The sequence below is a fragment of the Rhopalosiphum padi genome, chromosome 1, assembly GCF_020882245.1.
Source record: "Rhopalosiphum padi isolate XX-2018 chromosome 1, ASM2088224v1, whole genome shotgun sequence".
Classification (NCBI taxonomy): domain Eukaryota; kingdom Metazoa; phylum Arthropoda; class Insecta; order Hemiptera; family Aphididae; genus Rhopalosiphum; species Rhopalosiphum padi.
Genome location: NC_083597.1, coordinates 81295961 through 81315504, shown reverse-complemented (window position 1 = coordinate 81315504; position 19544 = coordinate 81295961). Strand labels below are relative to the sequence as shown.

The 19544-nt window shown below is 28.2% G+C and overlaps 4 protein-coding genes across 10 annotated transcripts in view; 2 read left to right on the top strand and 2 right to left on the bottom strand.

Annotated features, from left to right (window-relative positions):
- Positions 1–227: 227 nt before the first annotated feature.
- Positions 228–2588, top strand: LOC132929935 (tRNA (cytosine(38)-C(5))-methyltransferase). The gene is made up of 4 exons (XM_060995583.1): positions 228–488; positions 599–788; positions 869–1163; positions 2039–2588. The coding sequence occupies exons 1-4, from the start codon at positions 434–436 to the stop codon at positions 2483–2485; spliced, it is 987 nt and encodes a 328-aa protein (XP_060851566.1). The 5' UTR covers positions 228–433; the 3' UTR covers positions 2486–2588.
- A 310-nt stretch (positions 2589–2898) lies between these two features.
- Positions 2899–4503, bottom strand: LOC132929944 (28 kDa heat- and acid-stable phosphoprotein-like). Its single transcript, XM_060995593.1, has 5 exons — positions 4329–4503; positions 3983–4203; positions 3785–3915; positions 3569–3720; positions 2899–3300 (listed from the first exon to the last, which is right to left on the bottom strand). The coding sequence occupies exons 1-5, from the start codon at positions 4336–4338 to the stop codon at positions 3242–3244; spliced, it is 573 nt and encodes a 190-aa protein (XP_060851576.1). The 5' UTR covers positions 4339–4503; the 3' UTR covers positions 2899–3241.
- Positions 4504–4680: 177 nt separating this feature from the next.
- Positions 4681–8112, top strand: LOC132929951 (intraflagellar transport protein 20 homolog). 2 transcript variants are annotated; one of them, XM_060995616.1, is made up of 4 exons: positions 4681–4953; positions 7470–7601; positions 7670–7824; positions 7907–8112. In XM_060995616.1, the coding sequence occupies exons 2-4, from the start codon at positions 7475–7477 to the stop codon at positions 8021–8023; spliced, it is 399 nt and encodes a 132-aa protein (XP_060851599.1). In that variant the 5' UTR covers positions 4681–4953; positions 7470–7474; the 3' UTR covers positions 8024–8112. The 2 variants fall into 2 exon arrangements, with proteins under 2 accessions (XP_060851599.1, XP_060851590.1); XM_060995607.1 differs by having other exon boundaries at positions 4681–4963.
- LOC132929902 (myosin heavy chain, non-muscle) overlaps positions 8094–19544 on the bottom strand; it is a 25729-nt gene continuing 14278 nt past the window's right edge. Inside the window, exons 4-31 of one of the 6 annotated variants that reach the window (XR_009662176.1) lie at positions 17661–17684; positions 17424–17447; positions 17270–17362; positions 17046–17208; positions 16807–16950; positions 16373–16740; positions 16123–16293; positions 15277–16062; positions 14931–15190; positions 14646–14862; positions 14222–14551; positions 13840–13963; positions 13572–13780; positions 13361–13489; positions 13153–13285; positions 12886–13064; positions 12577–12810; positions 12336–12521; positions 12067–12261; positions 11839–12003; positions 11243–11670; positions 11029–11174; positions 10777–10966; positions 10566–10683; positions 10342–10505; positions 10119–10264; positions 9942–10045; positions 8094–8921 (exon numbers count right to left, since the gene is read on the bottom strand). Coding sequence is in view for 5 of the 6 variants with exons in the window: in XM_060995536.1 (XP_060851519.1) it covers positions 9988–10013; positions 10119–10264; positions 10342–10505; positions 10566–10683; positions 10777–10966; positions 11029–11174; positions 11243–11670; positions 11839–12003; positions 12067–12261; positions 12336–12521; positions 12577–12810; positions 12886–13064; positions 13153–13285; positions 13361–13489; positions 13572–13780; positions 13840–13963; positions 14222–14551; positions 14646–14862; positions 14931–15190; positions 15277–16062; positions 16123–16293; positions 16373–16740; positions 16807–16950; positions 17046–17208; positions 17270–17362; positions 17424–17447; positions 17661–17684 (5352 nt within the window). In the remaining variant the exon portion in view is untranslated. The remainder of the gene's footprint in view (positions 8922–9941; positions 10046–10118; positions 10265–10341; positions 10506–10565; positions 10684–10776; positions 10967–11028; positions 11175–11242; positions 11671–11838; positions 12004–12066; positions 12262–12335; positions 12522–12576; positions 12811–12885; positions 13065–13152; positions 13286–13360; positions 13490–13571; positions 13781–13839; positions 13964–14221; positions 14552–14645; positions 14863–14930; positions 15191–15276; positions 16063–16122; positions 16294–16372; positions 16741–16806; positions 16951–17045; positions 17209–17269; positions 17363–17423; positions 17448–17660; positions 17685–19544) is intronic. The other 5 variants (XM_060995536.1, XM_060995545.1, XM_060995564.1 and 2 more) reach the window with 5 other exon arrangements.

Sequence of the window (19544 nt, the reverse complement as noted above, 5' to 3'; positions counted from 1 at the left end):
GTTTCTGTTTTCTGTTTCAAATTAACTATAATATAGTCAATATAGGTATGCTACGGTCAACCCACTCATTGGAATAGAAAATGATTAATAATTTAAAAACGATAACGCGCCAAAATGTATGCGTTGGAGATTCATACTGTCGATTGTAGTTGGTCACAATGCCATTTTTCTTATCGACCACGTTGTTTCCTTATCAAGAATAATATTTACAAATTATTGAAGTTTAAATAGTTGAATATTGAAATATAAATATCAATTCAAAATTAATACTAATTAATAATTATTATTATATTAGTTCATAATATTCAGGTTATTTAACAATATTTATTTGCATTGTTATTTGTCGTTTAAATGAAATTTATTCTATTTAATTTATATTAAATTATATTCTTTCAAATACATTTTTATAACAAATGATTTTCGAATTCTAAGTATGAGAGTTATCGAATTTTTCAGCGGTATCGGTGGAATGCATTTCGCCCTAAAAGGTATAGCAACAATATTGTACATAGTATATGAGACATTTTTAAATACATAAGATTACATGTTAATTCTTAGATAATCGTGATGGAGGGTTATAAATGTAAATTTTTTTCAGAATGCAATTTGAAAGATTTTGAAGTTGTCCTAGCTGTAGATATAAATACAGTAGCAAATGCAGTGTACAGACATTTTTTTCCGTCGACTAACCTCAGAGATTTGAATATCCTTTCACTTAGTCCAGAACAGTTTGATGCATATTGTCCAGATATATTATTGATGAGCCCACCATGTCAACCTTTCACAAGGTAAGCTTTTTTATTCATTATTGTTAATACACACCTACTTAAAAAATAAAATATTTTTCCTTTTTTTATTTAATTTTTAGAAATGGTCTTGTCAAGGATATTAATGATGAAAGAACAAAGCCACTACTGCACATTATTGAAAATATAATTCCTAAATCAAAATCACTTAAATATATTTTAGTGGAAAATGTTAAAGGATTTGAAAGTTCTTTGGCTAGAGATAAATTAATTTCTGCTTTAAGTCAGTCGGGTTTTACATTTAAAGAATTTCTTCTAAGTCCTGTACACTTTGGCATATGCAATTCAAGATTGAGGTATTATTTATTAGCCAAGAAGAAGCCATTAGATTTTGCAATACCCTTACAAAATGATATCGTAAGTTTCTTAGAAATCAACCTAACAAAATCTATTTTATAATCTTGCTAATTGCTTATCCCTATACTAATATTAGCAATATGTGTCCATTTAATAATTTTTGAAGAAAATTAAATTTATTGATCTTTAAACCATATTCTAACGACTGGTATACTTAACCAAATATTTAATACTGGTAATACTTACCAAGCCATCAGTAAGTATCTTTGCACTATTTTTGATCATTGATACAGATGATAGACACTAAATATGATGCAAGTCAATGAAACGGCCAATATACTAATAAGCATACCATTCTTCAGCATACTATATACAATTACTTGCCCATTTAATTATTCATATACTTGGCAAATACACCAGTCATAGGAAACTGTTAGATATGTATCACTGATAATTTTTGAACATATTATTTTTAATTGTTCATACTAGTATTAAAAATATAATTACTTATTACAGTCATATTGATACAAGTTAATATCCAATGACCTGGTAATGTTTATAGATGCAAACTGTTCTTATAAATAATCAGCTAGTCAAGTCACAAACATTTTATTTTCTTCATAGTTTACCAACACATTGTAAGATTTCTTCATACTTACCAAATTATTTTTAAATGTTGCACATTACATTATTTAGTAATTATAAGCTGTAAATCTACAGCTTAATATTGTTTATCTGAAGTTTAGACAAGCTTATTTATAGTTGATTTAAAAAAATTCAAATTTAAATTAATTGGATGTATTCCCTAACAGTTTTCATTTGAATCAACTAACTATTATACTGTAAATAAAATTTGAAACATTGTAAAAGTATTTTACTCAATTTTAATGATTATAAAAATATTTAATTAATATTCAACTTTTTTTTTTAAATAGATAACTGAAAATAATTGGGACAATAAATTGTGCAGTCGCGTTAAACAAGTTTCAGATGTATTGAGTATATCCGACACAGAATTAGATGAATATTTGATAAATGACAAGCAACTATTGAAAGGCGGCAAAGCTTTGGACATTGTTACCAAACACAGTAAGAGGTCATGTTGCTTCACTCGTTCATACAGTTCATATTTATGCGGAACAGGTTCCGTTTATTCCAGTTTATGTGAAGAAAATATTAAAGAAATTATTAAGGACAACGACAGTAATTTAGAGGTGCTGAAAAGTTTAAAATTAAGATTTTTTACACCCGCAGAAATTGCAAAGTTTATGTGTTTTCCTGTATCCGATTTTCCAGTCAGCAATAAAAAGGCATACCAACTTCTAGGAAACAGTATAAATGTTTATGTTGTTTCACGGTTATTATGTTTATTATTGTCTTAAGCCCTTAATTTTATTATTGTTATACATAATTATATTTATATATGTTATATGTAAATTACTACATTTTTCAAATATGGTTGTTAATAAAGTAAGTTCTAAAATATTGGATTTTTTTTATATCATGAAATATTTGTTTAATTATTCTAACTTCTAAGATAAATCATTAATCAAGATATTATTTAATCTCCATACAAGGACATTGCAATACATTTTGAATTAATCAAATATTTTTATTTGATATAATTATTAAAACTCTACTCTTATCTATTAGATTATTCATTTTTATGTTGTTTGAACAGATTCTAGTAACATTTACGTTCGAAGGTACTTACTTATTTCAATGGTATAAAAATAAATTATAACTATTATAGATTATAACTTGTTTGAAACTTAATTTAACACACAATAGAAAATGGATAAACAAAAGTTTAATATATAATATACATATATAAATAAATGATATATGATAATTTTTATAAACTGTATTCTGTGAAATAGTTAAAATTAATCATTTGGATATTATTTAAATGAGATTTATTGTTACAAAAAAAGAAAAATAAACTTTAAAATAATGTAAACAATATTTGATAGGTATTTAATTTAGATGAATGTCTGTAAATCATGATAATTATAATAACTACTATAAATTAAAGCATATATTATAGTAGCATATTGAAAATGGCTGCCTAACATAATAATTGAACATAATTGTAATTTAATTCTTACATTACATATCAGTCCGTAATTTAATTTTTTTTATTTTCCAAGTGCTTTTTGCATCTCGGCTGATTTTTGAATCTTGGCCATCTCTTTTTCTATAAAAAAAAATAATAATATAAAAAGTGTAAAAGAATAATTAAGCAAAAGAACACGCCGCAGACCAACTAAAATCAATTTTTTGGCGCATTCCCAAGTGACACCCTGCCATAGGCGAACTGGTTTTGATAGGGTGATATGGGGGGTCGTACAGAATCGGGGCATTCTTTCACTGGACAGAGTATAGTCTAGTATATACTGTATTGTTTTGTAAATATCAATTCAGACATATTCAATATGAAAAATAATAACTAAAGAAAAACTTACCTTTTTTCTCATCCTCCCTCTTTTTTGCAGCTTCTGCACGTTGTTGTTTTATGATTGCTAATCTAGCTAAATCTGCTCTTGCTTCATCTGTTTTACCTTCAGCTTGCAGCTTTTGATAATGCAGTTTTTTCCGTTGTCTTTCAACTTCTTCTCTGTAATATCAAACATATATTATGTAAATTATATTTAAAAACAATAAATATAAACATTATCAACCTTTCACGCCTAGATAACTGAGCTGGTTCTGCTGTATCTAAGGTTTCGTTAAGCGTAGCTAATTTCTTTGCTTTTAACTGTCTCCTATTTGGATTTTCGATTTGTATCAGACCAGCAACACCTTTTTTATTCTGGCCAAAAACAAAAAATTTAAATTTGCCTAACCATAGTACCTTTTATAATAAAAATTATAATTACATCGTCGGATTCTTCTTCAGATTCGCTTTCACTCTCCGATTCATCCTCACTATTGCTTTTGTCTCCTTTGGTCACGGGTTTTTCTTCTTCACTTGATGATTCATCATCACCTCTGTTATTTTTCTTCCACCTTCTTTCCTGTTCTTCACGTTTTCTCTGTTCTTCTAATTCTTCGGGGTTTGTAAACCTGCGACTCCTTCCCTTGTGATTAGTCCATTTTCCTGTAGAGACAAAAAAAAACAAAACCAATTAAACAAAAAATATTTTAGTTTTTAAACACATTGTCTTAAGATTGACTCAGAACAAAAGAAAAGCGCCTTCGAAGAAACTATTACGATTTACGTACCTCTTGGCATTTTGAACACTTAAGGCTTTCGTTCAGTGATAGATTAGTAATGATCTAGTAACGTTTATCGAACACAAATACAACTGAGCAATGTGCACGATCTATTTTCGAATTTTGGATTTCAAAATGATTTTGAGGGACAAGACTAGCGAGTCTGTATCAAAAAATTATTTATCAAAATATTGACGTCGATGATAAAATTCACTATATGTATTTAAGGCTGTGTTATTGCATCAGACTGCTGCGATCTTGGAAAAAACGGCCGTGACAAAGAGGATGTATAAATACAAATGTGGCGCGATACCGTTACCACGGCATCCGCGTGTTTATCGACACAAACACAATTTAATTTACATATTTTGTAATTGCGTAGAAATCCTAAAATATTTTAAAAAGGTCATTGGCCATTGTCATTATTTTTCAATCGTTACCGTTTATATTATAAAAAAAATTATCACCAACCGAGTCGAGTTTTCAAATAAGCACGTAAAGTGTAAAACCGTCGTATTATCGCGGGTGTGCGTCATGCGTTAGATAACAACGAAAACAGTATCAAAAATATTCAAAATACGCGCGTTTCACTATACCTGCCAGATCGTTGGAAGTGTTGGAGCACAAATTTTCCGTAATAACATGTACATATTGAATATTTACACGATATTGTGAATAGCAAATAAAATATTATTACAATATACAAGCGACAAGTCTACACATTTATGTATTTTTAGATTGTAATTTATTATTAATTTAAATATTAGAGTTATAGATGGACATTTTATATTTTTAATAAATCAAGAATAATAATTATCTAACGTCAAATTAGAATTATTTTGTATAATAATAGTTCCAAACTAAGAAACGAAAACAATTCGTAGATGCGTAGATCCAATGGACGGATAGTATTCGAATAGGTAATTCAAAGAAAATTTTAGTGGTGGACTGGTGGACGATAGTCGAAACAAAATTATTAGCAAATTGCCTACGTCAACGCCATAGTTGTTTTTAAGTATTTGCGACTTTTAAAATGTAATCATACTATTGCGGTTGCCGGTTTGTGTTTGCCGTCAGCAATTGATTGCAAACGCCAAACTGCAAATAGTGCAAACGCTAAGACGCGATTACCTAACCAGTTATAATACAGTCGGAAATTTCAGCCGATAATTCATTATTATAATGGCATCTGCTATAAATCAGTGGCGTAGCTTTGGGGGACATGGGTGTATGCCTTACTTAAATATATTACATATATAAAAATACGTAGCAAAAAGGTAATTAAAATGAAAAAAATAACAATAGAAAAATTTTTTTTTGAGACAAGAAATGTTGAAATATGAAATAAAAATATTTCAAGATTTGAATTCGTTAAGAACATATCAAATAAATTTTTACCATGTACATAATAACAATAAATAGTAATAAATAAAAAAAAATTGACTTGAATTTATATATTAAATTAATTGTGATTTTTATGTACAACACTACAACGTAGTGAATTATATTAGATATTAAAAACAAAAAAAGCACATTTTTAACCACGCCAGCTGTGTTAACATAACAAATAGTACTAAGCCTGTAAAAGTGAGAAAGAAAATGTGCTATTTTGGGAACTAAACCTATTATAACCAGGGACTCAGTTCACCGTATACCTCCCTAATTTTTCATTTTTTTGCGATATCTGTGAACCAACGTACAGTCGAAAGGTACTGCAGAGTAATAGGTATATTAACTAATTCGTTACTCGAATTACAATAACATAATCCGTATTTACATCCAATCTATTAATTTTCCTAAAATAAACTATAGAGCCCTAGAGGTAAAAAGTGTCTACGTCTAATAGTCCTTTAAAGACACTCATTATAATATCCCGTATTCTACTAGATAGATAATGAACAAATAAAGTTTAAATAGTCTTATTATGTATCTGCAGTGAGTATATTATAATATATTTAAATATTATTTTATCGCGTACCTATTTAGAATAATTTTTAAATCGAGTATTTTAAATACCTACTCTCTTGGATGTATTTGTATTTGAAAATAAATTTCATGATATTGTTTTTTGATAAATATTAAACTTTTATATTTATAATAAAAATCAAATTATCAAATATTGAAACATTTATATATTTTACATTTTATTAACAATCACAAATTGTTTAATTGATTAAAGCATTAAAGTATTTTTGAATTATAAAATAAACCAAGTTTATATTTTTTTTTATTTTTCAGTATCAATATATATAATTACTAATTAGGTAGGTAATAACAAGTTATAATGACACTTAAATGTGCCATCAAAATTTTAAATAACCAATTACTAATTACAATTCATTTTATTTGTTTAATTGTACACCTAAATAAGAATATTTAAAAATATTTATAGATATTTTTTCTTAAAAGTAATTTCAATCTATTTTACAAGACTAGAATTAAAATACTTGACTAAAGAACTGTAACAGATGAATGTGCACATTTTATATCTATACAATTTATATTATTTATATATCATAGAAAATAATATAAATAATATAATAAAAAAATATTTTTTTTTAGTACACCTATTCATATTTAAGAATAAAAATGATGATAAAATAAATAATAATAATCGTATTATTATTTATTATACATTATTATTGTATATTTCGCCTTTCGGGTTGATAATTCTGACGTGTCGCCGTGTCGGAATGGTAATTTAAAACTGGATTAAACGAATTATATTGATTATTTGTTTGTTGAAATCACCCGATGATGGGTAATCCCAAAATTGATTAATCAAGATTTGATACTCTGCATAGTGCAGAAGTAGATTATAATGATTATATGATACTTAATACTTAGTGTTATAGCGAGTACTGCTCTACCAATCCACGGCCTTTGCGGGTAGAAACAATGCCTTAATAATAACCACTCCACCACTCTATCAACAGCCGATCAGTTAAAGCATTATATTGATTTATTTTGAACTTCATAGAATTATTTTCTGTTAAATTAATTAACCACCTTTTATCAAAAAAATATCCTATAATATATTTTTATAGTATAGATTGTCATAATATAAGTATTGTGAAATATGAACGAGATTTTACGCCTCTCTTCAATTTCCGACATGTTGTGAAAAATGCATATTGTGATATTTTGCAGAGAGGATGGCTGACAGCGTACCCGTGTCGGATGTCGTTTGCGTCGACGACATGGGTAAGGCTAGAGTCATGGAACCCGTGTTGGCGGACAAGGTGGCCGGTCTGAGGGATCAATGCGCAGAATTCATGAGCGGTAATCGTTGAGGGACGGACGGCTGTCAAGCAATCGAAAAGTAATTTTCATTTTTTTTTTTTTAACAGATATAGAGCTGTACCGCGAGTCGGTTGACACGTTTATTGGCGTCATGGACCATCTGGCCAAACAGGTGGAGCGAGAAAAGCGAGATGCGATTGTAGTGTCGAACAAGCTGGCGTCGTTGCCTAACAAGGCGGAAGAAGAAATCGCCAAGTTAAAAGTAACTGCGTGGGCTAGGGTCGCGAGATTGGAATTCAACATTGTTCTACGTTAAACAGTGTTAAATTTTTTTTCTATTTCAGTCGCTAATCGAACAAAAGACAACGGAGCTCGAACGTTACAAGGTAGAGCACAGATCGCTTCAAAAAATCGAATCCGACCAAACGGACTTAATACATCGATTATCGTTTCAAAACTAAACACGGTTTTGGATAAATTGTGAGCGTCATTCATTAATATTGAATAAAGGCATAAAATGATACAAATAAATAGCAATACTTAAATATTATTTTATTTTTTATTTTTTATTGTTTAATGATTAATCAAATTATTCCTTAACTATAAAATAATGTTTAAGCATAAAAATAATTATGGTAAATGCAATTTTCATAATATAATAAATAAAATCATTATTATCGTATAGTATAAAAAAGAATAATATGTGTATAATATGTATTTTATGTATAAATATATGATTTTTTTTTCATCAGTACGCGATTTTCACAAAACAACCTTGAAAATACAAATTATCATCAATATATAGGTAAAATAAAAAAATAATAATTCGTTTTTAATTTTATCTACACGTCCAAGATTCTGTATAAAATGTAACAAATACAAAAAAAAAATAATAATAATAATAATAAGGAATGTGTAGCATATTATATTACTGACGAGTAATAACATGTAATTTGAATATAAATATAAAAAAGTAAATGGCATTAATGTTTTTATTATTATATTGTTAATGATTAATATATATAAGTAATTATTGTTGTTAGATAAGAAATTATTTTATACAAACACAAAAATTTAAAAAAAAAAACATAGAATCATTATAAATAAATAATAAATAATAACAGTTTTCCATTCTCGGAAAAACAATGGGCGTTGTAATACTTAATGCGTTTCAGAATATCTTGTAAAATGTCAGAGATGATCATTTTTATTTGACAACAAATCAATTTAAAGTATACAGTAAATATAAGTACAGTACAATAATTGAGGACAATATCAAGGGAGGAGGAAATGTTTCTGGTTAAAACTATAATTAAAAAAAATTCGGTTTCTTTTTTTGAGCCTTATGTTTTCACGGACCTGAAAAATAATAACATTATTACTTTACTGGTTGTAATTGATGGTTAAATAGCAAGATTAAACAAATACTAACAGCCTAAATACTACATACTTATTTTCGTTAATTAATGATTAAAACTGGCGTTTTATTTGATTTTACATGCTATCATCCAAATATTATAGTTTTTTACAATTTCAGTACTTGTGAAAAATATTTATGAGTTACTCAAATTAGGTTATCACTTATTTGTTACATATTTTCAATGTTCTTTTTTTTTCCTATTGGTGAATTCAATACAATATATATATTATATAAATGGAAGATGGAATATTTTATCAGTCCATTTTTTTTTTTTTTTAATGTTCACCAATATTCATTTTTAAGTGAGACTATGTTTACACGAAAACTTAATAAGTAATAACACTAATAACTACACAAATTGATAAGACTAGATATTAATGTGTATTAGTCAGGAATTAAAAATTAAATCCTTATTAGGTAGTATATTTGTTCAACCATTGTTAATATTAGATTACATTTAAAAATAATAATTATAAGTATAAATTAATACAATACTAAATAACATTGATTTTAAGTTATTATTTTTTACTAAAATTAACAGCTATGTTCAAAAATAATATATGCTTTTATGTATTAAATAATGTCGAGTTACATAAACATTTATGATCAAAAATCAAAACCCAATAATAATAATAATATATTATATATTATTAACATAGTTTGAAAATGTATACAATTGGCGATCAATTTTTTTTTTAAAAAATTACTAAATATTTTGAACGTAGCTGTTACTAAAAATAATGCAAGGGTACAGATTAATTATTAAATTTTCCCATGCATTTAATGTGGGAAAAAACAATGGCTTATATACAAATGAAAAAAAATTGAATTCACTAGACAGAGGGTTGGGAAAATCTCAATTTGGATATAAATAAGCCAAGTTTTTAACACAAATGAGTTAAATTGGTGAGTCGAGAACTAAGAGATGGTTGTTTATGTGCATTCCATTCCCTACATACCATTATTTATTTATATTTTTGATTGAAAAGTAATAATCTTGAAAATTTATCGAGACCACATGTCTTCGGCACCTAAATATTGTAATATTAATTCACGCCGTCCACTTGACCAAAAGAATATTACAACAGTAAAATTTTATTCTAATTATATTCATATTTAAAGCTGTTTTTGCTTACCAAGAGAATTTGTATCATTTGATCCATTGTTTGACTCCAACGAATCATCAAGAGAACTACCGTGGACTGTTGATAAATCATCTATTGTTGAACCTCGTTTACTTCCAGTAGCACCTATTCTGGAAGTCGTGGTCACTCCAGTTCGCCTATAAAAAAAACAAAAAAATATACATGCATATTATAGCATTGTTTTCCAATAAATATATTATGTATTTTTAAGAACCTGAGTTTGCTTCTCAAATTATTGTTCTCCCTAGATATTGATTCATTGGATTCCAAAAGTTCATCGAGATCGCGCTGAATTTTTCGTTTCTGGTGCTTCTCTCTGCTGATTTCTTCTTCTGCTTCTTCAATTTGCCTCTTCAGTGTTTTGACTCTAGCATTGCTCTAAAAAAGAAAAAAATGTATGTATATCACTATGTTTGTGATAAGGTTTAATGTACATACCTTTTCTACTTGTTCCTTATACTGTTCAATTGTTCTTCTTTCATCTTCTAATTGCATTACAACTTCTTTCATTTTTTTCTCTAATTTACGATTAGCTTTTTGTTGCAATTGTCTTTCCCTAACCATTAAAAATTACCGTTAATAATGACAATATATAACAAAAAATTATTTTAATCCATCAGGTTTTTTTATTTTTTTGTACACAACTTACTTGGCTTCAGATTCCAGTTGCTCGTCAAGATTGGCAATCTTAGATTCCAAGTTAGAAATAGCAGTTTTAGTTTTTACTCGTTGATTGGTTTCAATTTCTGCTAATTTGGCCTTTAGTTCTTTGTTTTGTCTATCAAATAACATTTTATTTGTCTCCAATTTTTGTGTTGTTGCTCGTTCATTTGCCAAATCTTAACAAAATAATAATTAAATATTTTTTTTTTTGATAAAAAAAAAGTGTAAATTAATTTACCTGAATTCAATTGTTCAATCTGAATAAGAGCCTTTCTAATTCGTTCATTCAACGCTTCTGACATTGTCTGTTCTTCTTCTAATTCTTCTTCTAATGTAGATATTCTTGCTTCCAGGCGACGCTTTTCATCAACCATTAATGTACTGCTAACAAAATATAATACCTATTAAAATATTCTTATTTTTTTTTTATATATATAAATAATATCACAAACCCCTTATTAGAATTGCTATTCATTTCTTCATGCAAATCATCACGTTCACTTTCAGCTACACGCCTAGCTCTTTCAGATGCAGACAGCTCTTCTGTCAATAATAATAATTCAGCTTCAACCGATTTCAATTTACGTTCAGTTTCTTTTGACGTTGCAGAAAGCTCATCGCGAGAAGCTCTAGCCTCTTCAGCGTCACGAGTAGCGTCCTTCAATTGAACTTGTAGTTTTTTAAGTTGTTTTAATGCGTCTTCTTTTAATTTGTTGTGCATGTCTAACTGTTGTTCTAGATCTTTATAATCAGCTTCAATTTTCTTGCGACCAGCCATTGCAGTTGATCTTTGTTTGCGTTCATCTTCCAGTTCAGCTTCAATGTCACGAATTTGTTTCAAAAGTCCTCTACGTTTTTCTTCACTCTGCTCTTCTTTGGCCTAATTAACATAATTAATACAATAAAAAACACCTATAGAAATTGATGTATAGTAACTATGATTAAATAAACTAAAAACATTAACAAAAGGAAAAATAAGGGTGTTGGAAACTGATAATAACTAGTTAGATGTAAATTACTAAGTAAAGTATTTTCATAAGTCACTTACAACAAGATCACGTTCAAACTGAGCCCTCAATGCTTGCATGTTCACTTCAAGTCTTAATTTAGCATCTTCAGTTATTTGAAGTTCATCTTCCAAATCTTCATTCTGTACACGTATCTCAGCCAATTGTGATTCTAATATTCGTTTAGCCTTTTCCAGTTCATGAACCTAGAAAAAAAAATTATTTTAATACTCTTTTCAAAAATATGTGAATAATAAGTATATACAAACATTTTTATCAGCTGTTCCTTGATTATTTATCAATTCATCTAACTCATTTTGAAGTGTTCTCTTTCCTCTTTCCAATTCTTCAACTTTCACCATCAGTTCATCAAGTTCTCTTGTTAAAGAAAGCACACGAGTTTCCTTTTCTCGAGCTTCTCTTTCAGCAGTATCACGTTCAATAGCCATTTGCTCGGAAACCGCCTAATTTTAAGTATTTACAATAACAATTTAAAATTTTTTTCAAAAGGTGTTAAATATCTTTATGATATTGTTACCTTTTCTTCAGCAAGGGTTTTGTCAAATATTCTTTGTTTCTTCTCAAGTTCGATAACCTTGGATCGTTGAGCTTCTAAATCAATATTAATATCATCTAATTCTGATTGAAGTTTCTTCTTAGATTTTTCCAATTTATCATTTGTTGCTTGTAGTTCTTCAATTTGTCGTTGTAACAATTCCACATCCTAAAATAAAAATGTAAATATAAATGTTTAACTAATATAAGTGAATAAAATATACCTTAAAGATTTTTTTATAAGAAGCTTCCATTGCAGCGGTTGACTCAGCATCATCTTCCATTTTTTTCCGTGTTTCAGTAATTTGTAAATTAAGAGCAACTATTTGTTTTTCCATGTTTTTCTTGGACTCTTCTTCTTCTTCTAACTGTTCTTGTAACATTTCTTTTTCACTTTCAATTTGTTTTAGTTTTGAGTTTAATGACAATTTCAACTTAGTTTCTTCTTCTAGAAGTGTCTAAACAAAATCAAAATAACGATACATTAATAATTAAGCTACAAAAAAAAGTCAAATAATTTTGTTTTTAAATACTTGTGTTTCTTGCAGTTGAGTTTCCATTGTTCCTGCTGATTTTTCAGCAGCAGAAGCTTTAAGTTCAGCTGCTTCCAATTGATTAACAATGGATTCGGATTCATTGCTAAGTTTAGAAAGTCTATCAATTAATTCATTTTTCGAACGTTCTGATTCAGCAAATTTACTTTGTATCTCACCTATAAAATAAAAATTAATAATTATTAAATTGAATCATTAAATTTATTGTAGACATTTTTTTGGTTTTTTTTAAAAACTAGTACTTACTAAGTTGAGATTCAGTAATTTTACGTTTCCTTTCTAATTCGGATTTCGAAGATGCGGAAGACTTGAGTTCAGCAGCAAGATCAGCATTTTCGGCTTCAAGAGTTTGCTTGGATTTTTCCAATTGACTTTTAGACTATAAAATAATTAAAAATAAGAGAATAATATAATTTTGCCACATATACCCAAGTTAAAAATTTCAAAGCAATACTTTTTTCAAGGATTCTATCTGTTCATTTATAACGGATATTTCTTGACTGTGTTTGTGTCGCATTTCGGTAATAATGATTTCGTGCGATTGTGTATCTTCTTCTAATGATTTCTTTAAGGTTGCCAATTCCTAATAGGAAACAACATTTATGGATGTTAAGGTATTTAAAGGTCAAGCGTGTAAACTGATAAATGATTTATATTTATTATACCTGTTCTCTTTTAGCTCTAAGTTCATGTTGTGCAGCAGTTATGTCCAAAGAATCCAAAAGCTCATGTTTTAAGGCTTCAAGTTCTTCATTAAGGTCACGCTTTTGTTTTTCAGCTTTACTTCTAGCAGTACGTTCAGCTTCAAGATCTTCTTGAAGTTCCCCAAGTTGAGATTCCAATTCCCTGAGAGCCTTTTGGGATTGTGCTTTACCTGAAAATGTTATTTATAATAATAACAAATCATAAAAGAATAAAGAAAAAAAAACTTACTTGCAGCTTCTTCATCAATTCTCATGAAAGCTTGTGTTAATTCTTCTTCTCGTTTACCAAGTTGTAATTGTAAGTCTTCTACTTGAGCTTTCTTTTCATTTAGCTGTTCTTTTAAATCATTTACCTAAAACATTTTATAGTACAAATTATTTTTATTTTGCTATAGATGATATATGTTAAGTCAGTAGTTCTCAACCTTTTTATGCTCACGGCACATTTTTTATAACAAAACATTTTGACGGAGCACTAAGAAAATTAAGTACTGGAAAATTTCTATTTTTAACACCTAATAATAATATACGCGTGTACCATGGCCGCGACTCTCGGCACACCCACAGCTAGTTTAACCGGTTGAGAAACACTGTGTTAAGTGTATTCTTACCTCAGTTTCAACTTTACGTTTAGTACGATCCATTTCCTGTCTTTGTTGATTATCTTTTAATAATCGTTCTTCTAATTCTGCAATTGATGTTTCATGTTTTGCTTTTAATTTAGCTAAATGTTTTGCTTTTTCTTCTTCTTCAGCTAAAGTTTGTGCCAAATCTGCAGCTCTTTCTTCCAAAACCTTTTTTTCTTTGACTTGTTTCACATTAGTGTCTTCAGCGAGCGCAAGATCTTCTTCTAATTTTTTAAGTTTGGCATCCATCTGAACACGTTCTAATTGAAGTTTCTGTCGTGCTCCCTCTTCTTCTTCTAATTGTTCTTCCAAATCCTATAATCATTAAAACAAAAAATTTAAAATAAATAAAATATCATATTTTTTTTAAATTATTTATATTATTTAAACAATAATTAATAGAACTAACATTTATATTAATTTGTAACTTCTTTTTCTCTTGAGCTAATGTACTAGATCTTTCTTCTTCTTCTTCAATTCTAGCTTCTAGATCATGTAATATTTCTTCTAGTTCTAATTTCCTAGCAGCAAGTCTAGCTCTCATTTCTTCAGCTTCAGCACATAATTCAACTTCTGCTTGTAGTTGTTCAGCCAAGGCATTTTTCTCATCCACTGCTGTTTGATACCTATCAGTAAAAAATAACATTTTACATCCTGAAATATAAATTATTAAATAAAATTAAAAATATATTACTTCTTCTCGAGTTCAAGAACACCACGCTGTTGAGAATCTAATTTTTCCTTGACTACCTTTAATTCTTCTTCTTTAATAGATAATACTTCTTCTTGTTTGGTAACTTCTAAAAGAGGCTTAACTTTAGTATATAATCTCCACCATTGCCAGTTTCTCAGTTTTAAATATGCTGAACAATTGCGCTGAATGATACGAATTGCATTCAATTGTTGCAGACGTTTTTGATAATTTCTTCTTGCTAAGTACCCTCTGCAGAAAGCCTAAAATCAGACGTGATTTATAATAAACTAAATAGTTTTGGATTTGTAATATAATAATTAATAATATTTATTTTAAAAAAACTTACTTGGAAATTGACAATGAGGTCAGAAATTTTGAAGTCTCGTTCTTCTTCTAAATGAGCAAGAACACCGGCTCTGAAGAATATTTTGGACTGACCAACACGATAGAGATTTGTATCTAGTTCAAGAGCTTTAATCATTTTTTCACAAGCCTTTTTACCATCCATGAAACCTTTAGGTATAGCGTTTGATGTAAGAAGTTCATACCGTTGTCTAAACTCCTGGAATGGAATACGATTGGGGAAACCCTGTCTACAAATTCTAATTCCTTCCAAAACTCCATTGCATCGCAGTTGATCTAGTACAAGTTGGGCATCGATCTTACCGGCTCTTTTCTCGTGATTTGGGATAATACATCTTACAAAATTAGGATTAGTGTTTCTTAAGGTGATCATTAACTTGTTCAATTGTTCTTTATATAATTGTGACACTGTACGGAACATTCCTTTTCTTGTCCGTGCTCCAAATTGTGTATCAGTGAGAGCTTGATGAGCTATACCTACAATTTCTGCATCCTTCCAGATATGAGTTACAAAAGAATCTTGAGAAGATTGAAGGAGTTGAACAATATTTTCATTCAATGGATCCATATTCTTCATAAGCCACTTATGTGCAGAGTAATCAACTTTTCCAGCATAGTGGATTATCGAGAAATCAGCAACACCTCTAAAGTCTGTTTTATGGAATTTAGGATGAACACTTTGGGCTGACATTAATTTTTCTACAAATGATTTATCAGTAGCTTTTGGAAACCAACATTCTTCATCCAATAAGGCCATAACACCCATAGGCTATAAAGTACAAGAAAAATTAGTTTATGCTGAAAATGAATTTAAAATCACAATACATACTTTGTCAATTAAATCAATAGTGGGTTGTAAATCCAATCCGAAATCAATAAATTTCCATTCAATACCTTCTCTTTGATATTCTTCTTGTTCTAAAATAAACATGGTATGGTTGAATAACTGTTGCAGTTTTTCATTTGTGTAATTAATACACAGCTGTTCAAACGAGTTTAACTAATAAAAATAATAAAAATATATTAATACAAATATTTAATTATATAAAATATAACAAAATAGTAACTAAAAAAATTACTTCAAATATTTCAAATCCAGCCATATCCAAGATTCCAATGAATGATGCTCCTTGTCTTTTAGACCTATCTAAAGATCGATTAATGCGATTAACAAGCCAACGGAACATACGTTCATAACACGCTTTAGAAATAGCTTCTACAGCAAATTCCACTTGTTCTTTGGTCTGAGCTTTGGACACATAGTCTCTGCCTACTTTGATACGAGGTCTAAGGAAGGCTTTAGTCATTTCAGTTATAGACAAACCCAATAGATGAGCAACTTTTTGGGCTACTGTGTTATCAGGTAATGTTGCTTGATCACTGTTACGCTCTTGTTTAAACTGCATATTTCCAAACAACATAACAGCACTCACAATTCGGAAAATAGCTAAAAAAAAATATAAATGCACATTAAGCTAACATTAATCAAACAAATAATTGAAATTTAATATACCAGAATAATCTTCAGTTGTCATTCCCATGATATTCATAGCATTAACAGTTTCTCTAAACTCAGCAGCATCATCTACACCAGGCACACGGAGATTACCATTTATAAGGAAACTATAAGTTTTAGGGTCCTCAAGTATAAATTCGGCTAAAAACAAAATAATATAACATATACATTTTATTTTCCATAATCAATTTAGTTATGTAAAAATAAAAAATAAATAATAGATAATATTAATTTACCTTTCTGTTCAGCAGTTGCTCCAGATAGCAATTGGTAGAAAATATGGAATGTACGTTCATCTTTTGCTTGTCGTATAGCTCTCGATTTTTCCAATAAATAAGTTTCAATGTTAGCACCAGCAATGAAACCAGAAGCATCAAAATTAATACGAATAAATTTACCCTGTAAATAAAATTAAAATAGATTTAGAGTCAGTAACATATTGATTTTAAATAAAACTCACAAATCTAGAAGAATTGTCATTTTTCACAGTTTTTGCATTACCAAATGCTTCTAAAATGGGATTAGCTTGTAATAGCTGTTGTTCGAGTTCACCCTAAACAAAAACATATACATGAATATTTTTTTTTTGAATTAGAAAATATTTTTCCACTCACCTCATAACTAACATTAGTATTACACTAGTTAAATAAGTACATCATCAATCCGAATGGAAAGCGTGCAAACATTTTTGTAAGGCAATATAAATATTTTAATATATAATATATATTTAATGCATTACATAAGTTTAAAAAAAAAATAACAATAGTATTAAATATAGGTAAGGATGGTTAGATACTCATAATATAATAAACTAAATAAATAATAAGTATATAATAATTATGTATACTTACAACAACTAAAGCTGGACCAGGGGACTGTGATTTTCCAAAAACCAACATACACATGGAAAAAAAAACAAGTAAGTAAGTATAATATATATATGTGTGTGTATGTGTGTGTGTGTGTGCATTTTTATTTTTCAAGGATCGTAAAATATATTAAAAAAATAAATCTTAAATATGGAATAAATAAATAAATTACGTAATGTTTGGTTTTGTTTTTTTTTAAAACAATTACTCGATGAATGTTGTACAGGTTCTATTTGTGTAACATGAATAAAAGTGGTGCATATCTAATATTATAATATTAGTTTTACTTAACACAGAGGTAATGAAGTTTAATGTCTACGTAATATTTAAGACAAATTAAAAACGTCAATAATAAAATTTACTTATTGTTTATTCTACTCAATTATATAAGAAGTTAGGTTTGCAAAAAAAACGAAAGAATAAACACATTGCCAATGGCAAAACTAGTGTTGTATAAAAACTATAATAAATGTCTTCTAAAACAATATTGTCGAAAACGTGTAAGAATAATAATTTAACATGGATACTTAGTTTATCGTTATAAATTAAGGCTTTGATTTAATACTATAAAAAATGCATATAATTTAAAGAACGATCATGAAAAGTTTAAGAAAATAATCAAGTGCCTTAATAAACTACAATTAAGAGGATGTCACACACTGTTTGTTTTCTCTCTCTAGCCCACGCGCAACATAGACAAAACGCATTTACGCAGTTTGAGTAGAACACGTTCAAATTTGGTTCTAGAGTAAATATACTTATTATAAATTTAAATTTTGATAATATTTCTGAGTACAAGACGATGAGTTTTTTCCATTATTTCCAATACAACGTTAATTATATCGTTTAGAAATAACTATAAATTACAATATTTTTAAATAACCTTTAAATTTTCAAAATTTTAATTTTTTTAAAAAAACTCATCGTCCTGTACTCAGAAATATTATCAAAATTTAATTTTATAATAGGTATATTTACTCTAGAACCAAAATTGAGCGAGTTCTACTCAGACTGCGTAAATGCGTTTTGTCTATGTTGCGCGTAGGCTAGAGAGAGAAAACAAACAGTGCACTGACATTCTCTTAAGTAAATGTTCTAAATTGTATTGTAACAATAAATTTAAACTTTAAAGGAATTATTTCAAAACAATTATAAGTTGAACAATTATTGATAAGCACATAGACAGTTCTAGAATAGTCCATACTCCATATTATAATAATTATTTTAAATTTGTTTAATGTAAAACACTATCATAACGTTATCATAGGCAACTAGGCAAGCAAACGCTCATAAGAGAAAAAACCACTTAGTACATTTGTGTAAATAGTAAATACCTACTATAAACAATAAGTTAAACTATAATTGATAAGACACATCAACTTAAGAACCCATTTGAACGCGTAAAATTGCAACTATCTGTACAACTTTAGTCGAACACTCATTAATAATCTATGAGACACGTTCTTTAATGTCAATAAATTACGACCGCCGATGACTAACGAACGAATCATTTGTTGATTTTTAACAGTTTTAAAATTATTTTTTTATATCTCACGCATTCTATATGATTAATAATAATAATACACATACCTATGCTACGATAGATATACAAAAGAATTCACAATTATGTTTTACTGGGCGAACTTGCTAAATAAATGTCGATAGGTATTAGGTAGTAATATTATTTAATAAATCAACAAAAAATATATAAAATGATCATAAGCCGGTCAGTTAAATATTTTATCACTTTTCAATAACACAATAAAATGTCGTGGTAATTGTTACGGTTTATGATCATCACTGATCAGGTAATTTGCTAATCGTATGTTTGGCTATATTTTTTTAACATATTTTAATTTTATGCAC

Bases quoted from the DNA above. Each gene is read 5' to 3' on its own strand.
- LOC132929935 (XM_060995583.1), top strand. From the start codon at position 434: ATGAGAGTTATCGAATTTTTCAGCGGTATCGGTGGAATGCATTTCGCC. The intron at 489-598 runs GTATAGCAACAA...AATTTTTTTCAG, and splicing joins AATGCATTTCGCCCTAAAAG to AATGCAATTTGAAAGATTTT. The intron at 789-868 runs GTAAGCTTTTTT...TTTAATTTTTAG, and splicing joins CCATGTCAACCTTTCACAAG to AAATGGTCTTGTCAAGGATA.
- LOC132929944 (XM_060995593.1), bottom strand. The intron at 3,916-3,982 runs GTAATTATAATT...GTTTTTGGCCAG, and splicing joins CTGAAGAAGAATCCGACGAT to AATAAAAAAGGTGTTGCTGG. The intron at 3,301-3,568 runs GTAAGTTTTTCT...TTTTTTTTATAG, and splicing joins GAGGGAGGATGAGAAAAAAG to AAAAAGAGATGGCCAAGATT.
- LOC132929951 (XM_060995616.1), top strand. From the start codon at position 7,475: ATGGCTGACAGCGTACCCGTGTCGGATGTCGTTTGCGTCGACGACATG. The intron at 7,602-7,669 runs GTAATCGTTGAG...TTTTTTTAACAG, and splicing joins ATGCGCAGAATTCATGAGCG to ATATAGAGCTGTACCGCGAG. The intron at 7,825-7,906 runs GTAACTGCGTGG...TTTCTATTTCAG, and splicing joins AAGAAATCGCCAAGTTAAAA to TCGCTAATCGAACAAAAGAC.